At 51.5% G+C, this 17,699-nt stretch overlaps 1 protein-coding gene across 1 annotated transcript; it reads right to left on the reverse strand.

Moving 5' to 3' along the window:
• Positions 1-638: 638 nt before the first annotated feature.
• Positions 639-7,624, reverse strand: UbcE2H (ubiquitin conjugating enzyme E2H). Its single transcript, XM_003737983.2, has 6 exons — positions 7,209-7,624; positions 4,400-4,632; positions 4,014-4,150; positions 3,396-3,536; positions 2,566-2,739; positions 639-2,430 (listed from the first exon to the last, which is right to left on the reverse strand). The coding sequence occupies exons 2-5, from the start codon at positions 4,539-4,541 to the stop codon at positions 2,566-2,568; spliced, it is 594 nt and encodes a 197-aa protein (XP_003738031.1). The 5' UTR covers positions 4,542-4,632; positions 7,209-7,624; the 3' UTR covers positions 639-2,430.
• Between the last annotated feature and the right edge of the window lie 10,075 nt (positions 7,625-17,699).

The following is a 17,699-nucleotide window of genomic DNA, read 5'->3' on the forward strand; positions in this document are numbered from 1 at the left end:
GTCGCCTAATTCTGCTCGCTTGTATCACTACGCCCGCAGAGACTTGATTCCTGATCGCCACCACAGGCCTGACGAACACTCCGAAGAGCGTCCCTTTCCATAGGCTCGGGGCTGCTGCCAGGGAAATCTGGATGAGTGCACTCATTCGACCGATCGTAAGGATTTTTAATGGTTGCCTTCAACATCCGTTGAACATTTCCTGATGCATCTTTTGCCTCGCCGTCGCTATTTCCGGGATGCTTTTGCAACACAGGGTACGCGCCGAGACCACCGAGTTTCACCCTCTACTTGATGTCCGCATCTCGACTATCAGGCATGATCGCCTTCACGCATGCTGTGCTTGCAAAGGAATCATCCGCGACCGGCCTATTCGGCCGCCCGCCTCGGACGCATGATCTCGATCTCTCCATATCCGCCCCGCGAGCCTATTAAGCCACCGAGCGGATCAACTACAGCAGTAGATTTATTTCGTATCGTAATATCGATCCGCGTGCTGCTTATTTCTTTTCCCTCTCGCTCCGTAAATATGTTCTGCGTATCCGCTTCATTATGTATTTTCCATCGTACCTCATCATCGCCATCATAAGACTTAACAACAGAGATTGATTATTTATCTCTCTTATATTTATATATAATAACTGTATACTCATGTAATAATGTTCATAACACGGATGAAATGGGCTGTAGAAGCGAGTGATTCGACCAGCAGTTGCCCCGCTTGCCCACCGGAAAACTTGGTTGATGATGCGGTCTGCTCGATGATGTAGCGGCAGATACAATCGCAGCGACAACAGCTGCACTTGTTTCCTCACTCCAATGGCGAAGGCAATAAATCAACAATATATCGTCAAGCAGCCTCCACCGGCATCAAATCGCACGATGGAGCGATCCCGAACGCTCGTCAATCATCCAATCAAGGTCTTTTTCGTCACCTCCAAGTGACTTCTGATCTCAGAAATTATCCGGATCTCCCTCTGGTCCAGCAATTCTCCGCTCCTGATCAAGTTTCAAATCCATCTGCCCATGTTGCTGGGCTGCTCGATCTACGACGGCCGACCTGACGCGTTGATATCGAACGTATTTCTCAGAGCTTTCAGACTTCCCAGAGGGTGAGAAATTCCATAACCTTCTCCAATCGGTTTACTCGCTCGTTTGCTTTCACGCGCTCGGGAAATTCCAGTATAGCTAAATCACATTCTATCATCTGTGCAGACTGCGCTCACCGTCGACACATGCATTGAAACCCCATACACACCGTATCCACTCATTTTTACGACCTATTCCCATCCACATGACGGTATCATTCAAATTTGACGAATCTACTATCGGCCACTGAAATGAAGTCTCCGTTTATGCACCCACATCGGGTGCGAGACACGATTGGGTATTCAATCAGTGGACTAGTGTCCCACCGTTCGTCACGGGATCTGGGAGCTCCTCGATTAGATCGCTGCAGACTCGGAATCTGTACGACGGTCGTGGCTCCGACCGCTCACGAGTCGCGGCCTTTCCGAGGAATGGGATGTATACAATGTATATTCAAATGGGAAGTCGATCGACACAACTGCCGAATCGACTCGTGTGGAAAGGAATCTAACCCGTGACTACCGTACCGTGGATCAGCTACAGCCGGGGCATCCCAATCGAGTCGTGCGGCGAATGCCACCGGATACAAATCAGTTTCTCAATTAAATGAAATAGGGATCATGCACTCTCACCTCGATAGATCAATGGTTTGAGAGTTATCGAGTCTATCGAAAAGTCATCACGTATCATACACGTATGTTTACATGAACGCAAAGGAGTTTGCGCGAAATGCATCGAGCGGAGAAGTCGGAAGGGGCACTCAATGAAGCTCCGCGGAAGTTCCGACCCTCCGAGCGATTCTCAAAACATTCATTCATCCATATAAGCCATGGATCGATCAATCAATCCTCAATCATCAATGATCCAACTCAACAAAGAATCTCCGACACGCGCTCCGCAACAGCATCGATCAGCTGATCGAGTCCCGATCGAACGATCGAATCGATCGAGATCGTCAAGCCTAGAGCTGCGCAGCGCATCTGTTCCTTCCTTGTTGACGAAAAAGAATCTCATTCGAAATGATCCCATAATGGTTCTCGAGGCAATAGAGTTTAGCTAAATCGTCGTCCCGTCCTAGCGACGAATCCATTCACCCGCATCTGTGAGGTGGCGCAATTGTTCAGACGTTCTAGAGAGCATATCAGTATCGCAAGCTGTCCTGCTACCCTATTTATACAGCGGATACCAGGTCCCGTCTTCCAGTGGAGCGTGTTTCTCTCTTTGTGATGCTTTCGGGACAGACTGGATATCCTCCATTCAACCTCATCCTCTCAAATTGTGTGTTTATTCTTTATGGCGACGAGGCAAAAGAGCCGTTGCCATTGCCCCGCTGTCATTGCAACGCTGAAACGAGAGTTGAGAGAGAATTATGGAAGTGTCGACACGGTGCGACTTTCCCCGAAGCAGAGTGCGGATAAATTCTCTTGGAATCGCACTCTCGGTGCTCGCATAGTCAGCTGCTAATCACCGAGCACCTACTTAAAGTTCCATATCCTTCGTTATCTGATCCGACGATGATCCTCCTGTATCGTCGTCGGAGAATTCACTCATACTCGACTCCGAGTCGGAGTCACCTCCATTACGTTCAGACTCCGAGCCGAACGTACTCCGCAAGGCGTCCTCGGTCGCGTACTTTCTCACGTATTCCTGGACCTGTAAGGATAAGTTCGGTCAGGAATCGGGGCTCTGCGAAAAATCTTCCCAGCTTGGAGTTATAGAATCCGGATCGGTGACAAGTTTCTCTGAGGAATTAGGACTATCGTTCCCGACCGAAAGACCACCCTAAGGTCCTTCAGCATTATGTCCTCGATGGCCCCCCGCCGTTCACTGAATCCCTCGAAGTCCCGCGCACCCTCATGTACCCTGGGCATGGTGCGCTCCGGGAATCACAGGCTTGGGACGTAGTTCTGAGGATCGAGGAGTCCTGGACTATGGCACGATCCCGTTCGAGAAGAAATATTGGAGCGTTCGGTGGGCGGGAACGCAAATCGCATCGGTCGAGATGAACAAAAGTCTGTAGGCAGGATGTCATTCTCCAGTGCCCATTCTTCTGTCGACATGACGACGACGTCAACGACAACCCTTTCCCAAGCGACGTGGGAAGCCGCGGGAAAGAGTAAAGGGTTCGCTTTATGGAAGCAAATTGACCGGAGTCGGGACCGGCCGAATTCTATTCACAATAGTCCCAAAAGGACTCCGAAAGCAGCACTGGACTCGCGAGACCCCGATCATGTAGGTCGAAGATTCGAATTCCAGACGCATACGATAATCGATGTTGAGAAAAACAAACAAGAAAGAGCTATAAGTACCTTTCGCTTGTATTCATCAGGTTTATGGAGGCATATGGCGGCTGCCTCGCCGTTCAGTGGGTCTACGGGGTTTGGGTAGGTTAGCAGTTGCGGGAGGAATGACTCGAAGATATTCGTCAAGTCATACAGCGCGGTCCAGGCCTGGAAGAAACCGAAACACGATGACTAATTTTCAGCATCGAATCATTATCTCGTGGAAATAGTGACATCATCGTCCATTCGCATTTCAAACGACCTATCCCGCCGCGTGGCTCGGCTCCGCGAGCGAGCAGACGGGAAAATGTATGAGGCTGATTACGCAGCCGGGGGAAGTTCTTCGCGCACGATATCGAGTTTCTCGCATGGGGTTCCCCCATCGGTCTCAGGGAAGCACACGGTGCTTCAGCCCTGATCAGAGAATCTACCCGAGCAATGATCATGTTGAGGACTCAGATGATGTCGATCGCAGCCCCGGAGCGTAGGGAGGGGCCGACCACGGAGTATAGGAATCTTCATCGAGATCATCACGAAAAGCGGATGAATGGAAGAAACCGTGAGATCGACAAAGGCTTGTGGGGCTCCGATGAGAAATGTCCAAACATTTATTTGATCAGAAACATCCGCTCTCGAATCTCTCACCTGATTTATGACGTCGAGGCAAACAGTCCCGGATACTTCGTCGATATTCGGGTGATAGATTTTGTTGGTGAAGCCGATGGACGGAGATTTGAATGGGTATTTGTCTGGTAGATCCACTCGCACTTTCCAGACGCCACCTAGGAACGTAAACACGTCGAGGGTTAGCGGCCGGCATATTCGACAGCACACAAGGAAAGTACGATCCCAATGATCACCGGTTCGGCAATGCCGAGTTCTGTCGCTCGATTGTAGGCGTCGCTTCTCCGTCTAAGCCTTTTCCGGAATGGGTTCTGTTGCGGGATGAAGTTCCTGAATTCGGAACTTCTGGGTTCCTGATTCCTCTGGAGGATTCCGGGATCACGAGGAGAATAGCTTCGCAATCTCACCTTCATATGGCGTTCCTTGTGGTCCGAAGAATTTCACGCAGAACTCGTGGAGGCCACCGAGCAGGGTGACTTCGTGTTTGCTTTCGATGAGTTTAATCACATCTGTATCCATTCTCCGTTTTCCTGCTATTGGCGACGACATCTTGTAGTTTGTTTGGGGTTTGGTTCTTCGGATGAAGCTCGCTACGAGATCACAGCGAGCTCCTCCTCTTCGAGCCCGGACAACAGCACTTCTGCAAAGAAACTCCTCTTTCAGACGGATGATATCACCGATTCCATCATTGGCACGTACCGTCGAACGGTATGTCTAGATTATGTGCCCTAAGATCCTAGGTACAGCTATCAGACGCGAACAGCTGCCCACAGGTTGCTGAGTTTAAATGTCCACCTAGCAGATGTTCTTGTGCGTGTGCGTCCTCGTTCGTTCGGACCCAGAAGCTCTCAAGTCGCTGTTCAGAAGACTCCAGAACGCATCAGGGAGGGCAGCAGCACCACACTAACTGGATCAGCGACTGCTGATGCGTCGACAATAACGACGACGACGGTATCCAGCACACAACACCGGCGAGGATGATGACGAGGAGAATCGAGTCGAAGATAGCTGCGGGACGCGATGCTTTTAGCTCTCCCGATACCCGTAGCTTCCTATGACTGAATCAAGAGGGAGCAGCGACCAAGCGAATCGCCGAGAAGGATCTCCGGACCCACGTACACGTAAGGGTCTGATGTTGGAGGAGAGAGCACCTCGAGCCGGACTAACCTAAGAAGGATCTGAATAAAGGCGACAACCGAAGCGACTGATAAAGTTCTCCAAGGTAGCCACAAAGCAGCGAGTAGTTCTTCTTCCCGGCTGACTGACTGGCTGGTTGGCTGATCGCCGTGGTGGTGGTGTTGGTGACTTTAGCGCAGTAGCGGAGGAGGTGGAGAGGATGAGCGTTGCCTGACTGACTGACTGCCTGCCTGCTTGCCGCGGCTGCCGGCAGCTAGCCAGCCACTCAGTCTGTCGTCCAGCCGCTGCAGCAAGGAACACCAACAACGACGGCGACGACGACGACGACCATGATGGCCGCTGCCTGCTCGATGGCTGTTAGATGACCGACCGGCAAGCCTGTCAGTCAGTCGGTTTGCTTGCTTGCTCGCTTGCTTCTGCTGAGAGAAGGAAGCAGCGGCAGCACAATCACCACCACCGGCCGCGGCATCATCATCATAGCTACACGGAGACGCACCGACAGGAGAATGGGCGAACGAGCGAAGCACCAACCAAAATATGACCCAAATTCAAGCGACAGCTGTTTCGCGCTGGGCAAACCAACTTCGCCGTCGAGCTCTTATTAATGTTATCTAATGATCGCTCGAAGTTATCTAAGTTACTGTTGGATTGCTTGTCGTCGACGTCGCAGTCATCATCGTCCCCGGTTCCCAGCTTCGCTCATTTTCTGTCATCGTCGAGGCGAGAGCATCCACTCGCGCGACAATGGGCAAGCTCAGCTGGGCTCGAGACTGAGAGCTATCGCTTGGGAGAGGGCACTTCGCGTGCCTGCCTGACTGCCTGTCTCCATAAATGTTTCCAAGCGGCAATGCCGTCTCGTCGATGAATGTGGGGATATTCGAGTACACAACCGAAGTCCGACATGTTCTGATCAGAGAGCGAATTCATCCCAGTCAGGAACGCTGCTTTCCAGAGCTCGGTAGAATTTGCTCGGAAACGCCTCGTGTTCCGCCAGAAATATGCGGGGACTTCTGAAACGTCTTCCGGGACCGGAGTCCGATTCAAGTGGCAAGGTTCCGGAAGTCCGCGACAAGCCTCGATGTGGACTCTCTAACAGCTGCTGGGCAGCGGGCTAAACGGCTGAGCAGAGACGCAGAACGCTCACGAAAACTCAGCTAGGAATCGGTACGCGCATATGTAAATGCGCAAAACGTTCGATTGAAAATGGACCCATGAGCAAATAGAGAGTTATGTACCGATTGCATCGTAGTACTCGGTGCGCGGTGAGCAGAACGAACTTACGGGAGAGGGGTGCCTTGCTTGCCCTAGATACCTTGACCCTCCCAGCTGATCTTGTTGTATCGAGTTGAGGTTCTCTCCGCGAAGCGCAGCACTTTTCCTGAATAATCTGTCACCACTGGAGATTCTTCGAGAAACTTCAACGCCAACAACATCGACGCCATTCTGAAGATTGCGACGGCTGGACCGAAAGTGTGGGCTAACTTCGGGTTCAACGATATTCCTCTAAAACAACGCAGTAAGAAGAGAACGACGACGCCATCTACTACTCTCCCTCACTCGCTCGGTTGTTCGCTCAGTCAGTCAGACGAATAGCCAACCAGGCAGGCAGAGAGGCGAACGAGCGAGCAGGCGAGTGAGAGAGAGAGCGAGCGAGCACTCAGTCAGCTGCTTTTCGACCCGGATAGGAATAGGAGGAGCACTTCACATCATGATGATGATGACGACGAAAATAAAGCTTATCGAGCCCAATGTGGAATTGAACTTCCAGCTTCCGCTATGTAGCAGTGGATTTCGAGGGAAACGTTTCAAGATGTCTAAAATCAACGATTTCTCCCAGAGCCAAAGGGCACCTAGGTTCGACCGGTGGCAACAGACCGACGAAGCGACCGACCGAGTTTCGACCAGAATCGGTATTCTCGAATGCTATTTTTCTAGCTTCGCTCGGGGCTGTGGGAAAGTAAGCGAACTTCTCCAGCCCCAACGGCCGATAAAGCGGATTCACCCTTGAATTATTTCATTTGAACGAGTTTTCGTGTGAGTGTGTGCGATGTTCTTCTGGGGGAGTGCGTATATGCTCACAGTTGAAACGCAGGACGTCGGGGTGCTACGAATCGTCGCTTGGGCCAGATGCGTCGCAGCAGTCTTGTCGGGTGTGGAGCGCAGAGGTATGCGAGTCGGTACTCGTCCGGTGGCCCGTATTGCTCTTTTGCTTGTTGCCTCTGTTGCAAGATGTTTCTGCGTCGTGCAGCACCACTTATCCCGAGGATACTTGAGAACGGCACGGCAGTCTGAGCTGGGTCGTCACACACAAACAGATCTCAGTTCACACTCGTCAGGCGGATGAGTTCATTGATTTTTCTGTTCGATACTTGACGATTTCTGCCTCGAGCAAGGACAGTGATTGTTCCGATGTACGTCGACGGCAACCAACGGAAGAACAACCAGTCAAACAGTCAGTCAGTCAGAGCCAGGTAGCCACCAACATTAGCAGCAGCAGCAGTAAGCAGCGACCAACCAACCCATCCAACAGCTGATGTCGGCGCATGCGCACCAGCGATCGGTAAGAGAATTCCAAACCCTCACCACCCAGCGGCAGCCCTGCTGGTTTGCGGCTGCATTGAATGCGGCCGCTGCTGGTTGCCTTCTCATCGCCGCTCTACGACGAACGAGCCGCCCGCGTATGCTTGCCCAGCAGCAGCTACCGCCGTTGGAGAATCGGAGGAATAAGCTCCTGCGGCGGGCGGCTCATTGGGCAGGGGAAAAGCGGGCTCATTCTATCGGCGGCTGTAAGAAAAGCCTGGTCGCCAGCAATGGTAACCAGCGCGGGAAATAGTTAACGCTGTTGCCAGTGCCAAACGAACGGCCTTAGAATTTCTCTTTCCAGTGCCCTGGCCGCGCTGGAAACGGCGGGGCAACACAGCCAGGCGATCGTTGAAGGGACAAAACCATCAACGGACGGACGGTCGGAAGGACAGACAGACAGTCTGACGCGGCCTTCCACTACTTTCCTGTGGTAGTTTCGTTTAATAGAGAATTTCAACGCTTTCGGATGTAGTCTTCGATTCTCTTGGAGTCGGTCGATGTTCGGCTCCGGCTCGAACTCCAGAAGCTGAGAGTCTCCTCTTCACCATTCGCTCTGATTATCCCACCAGATCTCATCACGATACGAAGCTCTTGTTCTGTGAGCGAAGATTGTGGGACAGGGGTTCACACAATCAAGATCTACCGTTTCGAATCTTTCGACGGCTTGTGGGCCGTCCATCGTTCGGTTCAAAATCGCTTCTGATTGGGGATTGCGCGAACGCAGTAGAGCTCATGTACCCAGTTTCGCTCCCGGTCGAGTCGATCACCCGTTTCTATGGAATATATCCGCAGCATACGATGGCGAGAGCCGTATAATAGTCCAAATGTCAGTCTATGAATGGCTCGAGTAGCGGGAAGTGTCAGTAGGAAAAGCATCCGAGGGAGGCCGAAGAATCACGAACATTGGTGAGCTGGCGGCAAACCGGAGCGTTGTGGAATCACTCATCAGCATCAGATAAATAGGTCGATTAGAATCAGAGACGCTCGGCTGTTCCGGACATCCAGATTCGAGTGGACATAAACTTCTTCAAACGCTTCTGTCATTGAAATCGACTCGAAGCGAGGTCCATTCTGTCGCCTTCGAGTATCTCGGCGGAAGCCTCGGGGGTTTCGATGACTCGTTCCGGCACGGCAAACATCAGAGATGACCCTGTCCTCTCTAGCCCGATGAATGGTTTCACTCAGGCTCTGAGCGGATAGCGGGTGACCCCTCAGAAGTCTTTTGGAGGACCCGTCGATTGATGGGTCGGAGCTCGCTGCCTGAAGAACTGTGAGTTCCGAGGCGGGATCCGGTTTAGAGCACAGATATCGCCCTGTCGCGGGGGAGAATGAGCTCTCGGTAAACACTGTTCTCCAAGTGAATCCAAGAAGCAGCGGGCACATCTCCATAATCGTCGCCATGACTCTACCATCACTCCAGAATGTAATCTGGGTATCGAGCTATACCAGCGAGGGAAACTTGTTCACTTTCATTGGGCCACTGCCAGAAAAAATGCTTCGTCGGTCGCTTCCGATAGTTCCGGAAGATTCGTTCGTGTCTTCGCGCTTCTCGAGCGAAGAAATCAATCGGCTGCAAGCTGAGACAATCGAGTCGTTTCTTTCCGTTGTGGCGGATGCCTCTCTTACCGTTCTCGAGCGGGCAATCGTCTCCCGTCAGTTTACAGCAGTTTCCTCGACGGAATCGTCGGCGGTCCCGTGGTACGAATAAGCTCAGCGGTGAGAGAATCCAGGACCGATTGGATGTCCAGCCGTTTCACCGAAAGAGCCGGAGTTGGTCCAAGTGATCTTGGAGAGAAAATGCTCGCTTTCTTGACACAGACCGACTCGCCGGAAATATTCGCGAACAATGGAACGGCACTCGTCGAGCGATGGCGCAATCGACACAGAATTCGTTCCCTTCGGATATCTCGGCGAGCTCTTGTCGGTCGCCCACTCGCCGTCGAAAATTTATAACGCTAATTCGACGCTGACCCCCCGGACTGTCCTTGGTCCTCGAAAAACTTCAGGACAGTTCTCGCCGAGGAGCTGTTCTCGCAGACGGAGGACGATTGCCACGGGCGATGAAGAGCGGAAATTTTGTATGTCAGGCAGGTACGAGGGCTTCCGCGGTAGCCCCCGAAAACAGCGAGCTCCTTCGAGTAGAATCGGGATGCAAAAGACGCTCGGAACAAATCCCGAATTCTGGAAGGGCAAAACTCTGGGTGGGATTGAGGAAGAAGCATCGACGAAGACGAGACTGTCTAGGCATCGAGGCATTCACAACCCGGGGAATCCAAGTGCCGACCTTGAACCTGATCGATGGGGAGTATGAAAAATGAGTTTTAACGCCGAACGGGATCCTACCCGTTCCATTGAACGCCACACGGTTATTCTTCTGGCAGCGCAATCATATGGTCCCACCGTAGGGATGCTTAACTGCGGAGCCAATATGCCCTGCGAAACTTTTCACTCATTTATCCGTGTAACGTTGAAGAACGGAGCGTCGATCGCCAGCCAGAGAGACTTTCGTTTCGACGCCAAGGCCGCTCTGAAGTGTACGCGATAACTTCCAATATTCTGTTAGAAGACTTGTAACTACGATATTTGAGCATTCGGCTCGATCCGCGACGCAAAATTCGCATGCTTCATCTACAGCGAGTTTTCGATGCCCCGTACGCTTTGCTTCCGTCTATGTACATTAATTCTTGCTGGGAGTAGATGGAAAAAAATTGCGTGGCCTGATAGAAGGATCGATTCCCCTTTCGCAGGTCCTGATTACGACTCGAAGGCCTTAGGGCAGCGATTTCTTCAGGAGGGTCAGCCTCATCTCCCAGCCGCCGACCCTGATTGCTCCAATGGCAGCTTGGAGAGAGCTCCCGGAGGAAGACTCGACAAAAGCCCGATCGGGGAGCATTCATTGTTCTCACCCATAAGCTCAGGAGTTGGGGGACCTTCTCGGAACATCCTCCACTGCCTCTCGGCGTAGATGAGTCTCATGAATTAAGCGTACCCCGAGCTGAGCAACGTACAACATAGTCATGCATAAGCGACCCAGTCACGAATTACTTGACGACAGTCGATTTCTCGTTTCCCACTAGGTTTTCTCATCGGAGAAGTTGACTTATTCTGTGCTGGGTCGACGCGTGTTAAAGAGCCCTTGTGCTGCGGAGGAAGGCGATGTAGAAGAAATCTGGCAGGTTTCCGGCGAGCTTAACGACAATCGGAATATTCAGCGGACACGATATTCTCACAGCTCGGACGAAATCCCATTTCTAAGATTCTCGGGTGTTTTGCTCCGGCCGCTTCTCGGAGTCTGCCTGACCTTTGAGTCGAACGAGTTTTCGCGACATGTCCGCAGCCTTCGGACATTTCGGTGACAATGTTCGGAGTGTTATTCTAAACGCTTGGATTCAGACCCTTCGTGTCCTCATAATGTCGTGGTCCATGCCATGAAATGAACTGTTTCGCTTCGGTCTCAATCGTTCGAAAATCATTCGCGGCTTCTGAGGCAACTGAATTTCTCCTCCGATTCCGGTCGTCGGGGGCTCCGCTTGAAGTAATTGAATCGAGAGAACACCGATTGTAAGCCGCCCGTAAGAGGGAAATTTTGCGTACGACTTAGGCCGCGGCTTCATCCACATCCTCATCTGCGTTTAGAGACTTTCTTTAACGAAGATTCAGAAATTGAAACTTGAATCGGAGCCTCAAGCGTCATGCTCCGTGGAGGAAAGGAGCATAACAAGCAAGAGCTTAGCCTCGGCGGGGACTGGTCACGGAGCGGATATGGAGCTTCGTGTCGTTGCCTTCTGCGCGGGTCGATCTGGTAGGGTTCCCTCGAGGAGAATTCGTTCATTGATATCATCACCTATTTACTTTTGTATGTCGGTCGATAAGATTCGAACCATTCCCTTCCCCTCTAAACTAGTATGATGAGGGCGATGTGCTGGGAAAATTCGCGGCAACCTCATTCGCGCAGAATTTCGCAGATGAATTCGTCGAGCCGCGGAGAAATCTCAAAAATCGAGCGACTCATGAAAGAGTTCAGCTGTCCAGCTATGGCCCATGGTGACCGACCGAGCTGATTCAACTTTCCTCACGAATATTTATCGCGCTTGAGCATCCTGGTCCGTCTCCAGGCCACTGCTGAGATGAGTCTTGCGAATGAAGATGAACCGACAGACCGCCTGACACTGGGCTCAGGTTCTAATTCGGCTGGGTGACATGAACTATGTATCTACCTATGCTGAGAGACCAAGCGGATGAATCAATTCTCGCAGACTGAGAGGGTACACAGAATATCTCCCATTCTCGTGAAAAAGATAGCGAGATGGAGGCTGTGTATTCTTCGGGGGCAGGGGAGTCGCAACCAAGAAAAGCTCAGTCATGAAGGATATGTCATCAGTCATCATGGTGCCTCCGCTGAGCTCCTCCACTGTGCAGAACTCGATGGCTCAGTCACGGTGCTCGGCTTCAGCGTTCCACAGTCGCGGAACCAGGCTCAAGAAGTCATCTCGAAAGTATTCAGTAATTTCTCATGAGATTTTCCCTCCATATGATTGATGTGTATGATGATCGTATATACGAGCAAGTTGAGAATCACCATTTCGTCCACAGACGGCTGTCAGGCCGTTCGGCAACTTTTCGGGGAAAAAGATGTTCTGAATTACTCCGTCGAGATTTCTGGAAGCAGCTAAACTCTCCATTCGGGTTAAATCGAAGCTTTGCAAGACTCGAGCGTATTCTTCCCATACGCCCTCGCACGATGATGAGCGATCGAGGCAGACGAGGCGGTGGGTTTACCTTCAGCGTGCTTCACCAGTTAGAGACGGACGACCCGATCCCGACTCAACGTCAAGTACGAGCTCAAAAGGGGCTCAAGAGGAAGGGTGTTCCCGGCGAAGTCATGCACCAAGACTCAGACATCTATGCTCAGAATGTACCGGTCGTGTTCCGACCATTGCGCCTCCAATCGCAATCATTCCGAGATGGATTGGACAAGAGAGCATAACATCGCCGCGCCGTCCGCGAGGGAGTCAGGAAAAATCCGAAGGCCATCGAATCTCCAGGGCTCCTAACGGAATGATGATATCAATGAAAACAGCTCGGGTAATACGGAATACGGAATAGGTGGGTCGTATCAGGATCGCGGATTCATGAGAGGCATGAGATGAGTTCCTGAATCGGAAACTTGCGAAAGAATCCGTGATAAACTCCGATCGATGCCGGAGACCTGCCAAGGAAAACAGTTAGAGGGTTTCAAACTCAGAACTCTCGAAACGCGCGTACCTACGTGAAGGAGTCGAGAAACCAGCCAAAGAATCACATTCGGCCGTTATCAATCGACGTCCCCCTATGAGTAGCGAACTTTTTCGACGGCCTCGATTCCGCTCCCGTCCTAGAAGACAATCCTCAGATTCGAAAGTGGTGAACTCGTATATTTGGGCCATTCGGTGGTACGTAAGGATTTCAATGTATCGTATCTTACATTCATACAGCGCGCCTATTCACAATGCATTGCATGAATACGGCTCACAAACGGATCATGACGCGAGGAATCACGGCGTCGATTTTCCCGAGAGCGAAAACGTCTGCCTGCGTTCCCCCGAACTGAGGTCACTACCTTATCGGACATCCCGTTCGATGCGGTGCGTCGACGGGAGGCTCATAGAACAAGCAAAAGCGGTAACTTTCATCGGAACGATCGCAATATCGGCGAGAACTAGCGTGCCGAGAAGCCGGAGTAACCAGGATATCTCCCTGCAATCGGGGGAAGTGCTTCAGACCGGACGCAGGCGATGCTGAGCTCTCCAAGTGCTATGGATCATGATTTCCCCCCCCCCCCCGTCCTCCCCCGGCACTGCTTTTCAGAAGCTCATTCACAATGCTGTTGGCCTTCTAATCTATCTACTTTGAAATATTGGACTACCAGAATCACAATAAATCCATCAAAATCAGTTTCGCTAGATCTAGATGGAGTTCTTCCCCAGCATCAGCCGCGGTTCGCTCCATCCATGAATTGATTAATCAATCAATCGAATAATTAATTAAAATCCGGAAGTCGCTTAATCATTCCATCCGTTCCGATCGAGCCCCCTCACAATAAAATCTTCTTCCTGGCTTGCGGATGGTCACAAGTCTTATGTCGATCCTCCATCAGTGACGGTGGTTGCCTGCAAGCGGATGGCGAGAGGGATGAGGGATGCGACATCTGCGAGGAGACTCGGAGTAAACCAAAGCGGCTCGAAAACCCGTTCCAGGTCATCCCCGGCAGAACTCACTCTGATTCTCTCAAGTAGCTCATACCACTCCTTGAACTCTTCTTCCTTCGACAGTTTCTTCGGGATCATCGAGCGGCTGGAGCTCCGGAATATTCTCCGTGGCGTAGCTCTGGCTGCCGACGGTGTAGTAGCCTGGAAAATTTTCGAGAATAGGATTTCGAAGCTTCCTGCATGATCATGTGATATCAGAGTTCCCCTTGAGATCCCGATCAGGAAACACTTCCGAAATTTTTCTCTCACCGGGGAAAGGAGCGGCTTCTTGACGAGCTCGGGGCCTACACTCTTCGGGGTCGGTGGAGATCGGAGCTGGAAATTCCGGGTCGGTGATAATTATATTCAAGGGTTCGATATGAATCGGGAGAGACAACTCGATCCCAAGAATGATCGAAGTTTCACAGTCACTTGGATATTGCCTCGACTTGTGCTTGCTCGAGATCCGAAACTCGGGACCATTTGAATTACACTGCCAGAATTAGCAATCATTGCCGATCATTATCCGAATGTTCATGATCATTCGAATCCGACTGGACGGTAATCGAGACTCACATTCGATAAGTCGCTCGTCGAGAGCGGAATGATCGACGAGCGTTTGAGGAGTCGTCGACCCGGCGTCCGGCTTACTGGGGAACGGAGCGCGTCATCTGGTTGGAAGCTTCGCTTCTGCGTACTGGCCGTCTGGAAGAATTACGTAAGGTTCCCTCAATCCTCGTTCCCGGGATAGATCCATCAGGGCAGTGGACCACATGAAAATCGAATTGGAGCCTCGGAGCCGAGAAACTAGCAAATGCGGAATAAGTTGATTTTCGAACCAGAATCTTTGATTCGATGGGCGGCTTGTGGCGCGTGGGGACCTCCACTGTGGATGCTCTTCGTCGCGCAGGTCTGACAGACGGAGTCGCATTCTGAGTGAGCTATGGAGAAGAGTTCAGGTTTTGAGTGCTCCACAAGAGCTCTTACGACTGACTGACTGATTGATAGACGCTCACTCAAGCCAGTATTGGCTGTTCGCACTTCGCACGAGCCGAGATCGATTGGGGGTTTCTGTTCCAGCTCTCGAGATGTAACGAAGAATCTGAACCTACCATTGATTGATTGCCGGTCGGGGTGGTATCTCGGGTTCTACTGCCAGGGGTCCCCACGAAACAGCTTCTACGGGACCTCGGTGTCTCCATGAAGACCTCCAGAGCACAATAGGCGAGATTCTACAAACTGACCGCCTGATCTGAATAGAACCCCGCGTCGGTCGAGTTCTGAGGGGTCGGCAGTGTCTGCTAGACGAAAACACGCGCCAATGACACGCTCTCCATAAGCGAACACATGGCACCCAGACCTGTCGATCTTGTTGGAATATTAGCCCCTTTCTCAGTGGCGGGGTAGATCGAGCTCCATTGCTCTGCTGTATGATGATCATAACAGCTAGTAACAACCATTTATTGAAATATATGAGTCACACAACTACGAACGAACACGATACAGGAGCCGAGACTGGCTCACTTGTCCATCTCTCGTGGGACTCGCGTTGTTTTGAAATATTTGCGGAACTTATAAGGCGCGTCTCTGTTCTTGATCTCCTTCAACGCCAACCACTTCGCACCGCTGTCTTCCCACAACATTTCTTCCAGAACACCATTACGAGCGTACCGCTCCAAACTCCGCTTCAGAGTGCTGGTAGTGAAGTTTAGCACAGATTGCGAGGAGTCCGGCTGATTGGAGATCGAATAATTGTTAAGATTCTCACGGAATGAAGCCTCTACTATCGATCGTGATACCTGCAGCAAGCGTAGGAACCTTTGTCAGGCTGAGCCGTGGGTTCGAGTCTCTGGAATCCAGCGATGCCGGCTCTGAATGCGGCGGTATATAATAGTCCTCGTGGGGTTCCATGTGGTTTTCGATTTCAAACAATTCGATGAGGGCGTTCGACTTCTCCAGCACCTCCCAGTCGAGACCCCGGAAGAAGCGATGCTTCAAGAGTTGCGCGTATGATCTGGAGCAAAGTCGATCTGCAGATGGAGAACAGTGGAACCGCTCGTATGGACCGTTTTGCTCTGTTCCGTTGACAGTGATCCGAGACTCCGCTCGAGGGATTCGCTCGAGGACCTACGAAACCCTCGTCGAGACGATGGCTTCGGAATATCGATTCGCCGCTATCCCAATTACCAGAGAAGAGGCAGGGTGCTTACTCTTAGGCCTCGGATTGAGGGTGTCATGTATGAATGCCTTGAAGTGTTTGAAGCCCTTAACCAACGTTTTCTTCATGCGGAGCCGACCTCTCAGTATCAGATCGGAAGTTTCGCTGTCGGTCTTGCCTTGGAACGGCTTCTTCTTGTAGTACATGTAGAAGGCCAGGGCTCCGAGGTACCACCTCGATAGAGGATTAGAGAAATATTCATTTTCATTCGAGTGGCTGGGTAGAGTGGGTAGAGCCTATGGACTCGGTATCGAACTTAAACTCCGTCGGTCGGGAAAATAATTTCTCAAGGGAGCAATCCAAGTGATTCGGCAGAATTTACCAGTCGACCGCTCTACCGTACGGTAAATTCTTGAGGATTTCGGGCGGGCAGAACTGCGAGTCCGGTATATGCTCATTCCCGATGAGTTCTCTCGCTGTTCGACGGAAGAATTCTCGTTTCCTCAGAATATTGTGAACGCCCGTACACATTTTCGCCGATTCATGGCCCATCAACTTGATTCGACACGTTGCCGACACCATTATATTCACCGCCTGCCAACAGCGGTCAATAGAGATCCGAGATCCACAGAGCGCAAGTAAGGCTCATCATCGCTGAAAAGCCTTCTTTTTCCCACAATAAGAGCCACTGACCTGAACATCGAGGTGAATGTAGCCATTGAAATGGAGGTAAAAGAGGGCGAGACCGACCTGCCCTACGACGATCCTGGTGAGTTCCAGAGGACATCCAAGCCGGGGGAAAACTTTTTCCACAAGCTGCCCGATATTGATGCCGAATATCGCATCCGAGCAAGCTATATAAGTATCCTTCATTACGAGTGTAGCCAGGAATCGTTCAACGAGCGGATGCCGGAGCTGACAGGAACTCTGACTGAAAACTCGCATTTGACCTCTTCGCAAAGCGTCCGTATCGCTTTTGCTGGACGCGACTCGGAGGACGAGTGGTACTCGACCCAGTTGACTGAAATACAATCTCCCAAAGCTGCAGGAGCCAATCACATACGGAACCTCTAATGCGCTCAAGTTCACGGGAGGTCTCGCGACGACTTTGAGGGATGGCTGCTTCGTCATTTGGGGGAAGACACTCCGGGTAACGCGAGCCACTTCTACCCAATCCGTCATTTGTTTCTGATGAACATCCTCGAGCACCATGGCGATGACGTCCCAATTCTCGAAGAGCTTCGACAACATCCAGCTCATCAACTGCGTGATTACGATGAATTGTTACAGTGGGAACTGTCTCTCTGACTGGATGTCTCCCGAATTACCGTCTCAATGCCAAAGAACCCGCAGATAGCGGGATCGGTACGGAACCAACCATGGAAACGCCATTGTACTCCTCGCTCGAGGCGGTCCGTTTGACCATTTGTTCGTACAGAACCGCGAGATTGCCGGCTACGTCTCTGAAGTTCCGATAGGATATCTTACGCTTCTCGAGACGGAGGAGGAGCTCCGTGCAGCAGAGGATGTATTGATGCAAGAAGTAGGACGCAGCGGGATGTATCGTGAAAGGGTATTTGAACTCCGAGGATTTCTTTCTGA

The sequence above is a fragment of the Galendromus occidentalis genome, unplaced genomic scaffold (assembly GCF_000255335.2).
Source record: "Galendromus occidentalis unplaced genomic scaffold, Mocc_1.1 scf7180000075740, whole genome shotgun sequence".
Taxonomy (NCBI): domain Eukaryota; kingdom Metazoa; phylum Arthropoda; class Arachnida; order Mesostigmata; family Phytoseiidae; genus Galendromus; species Galendromus occidentalis.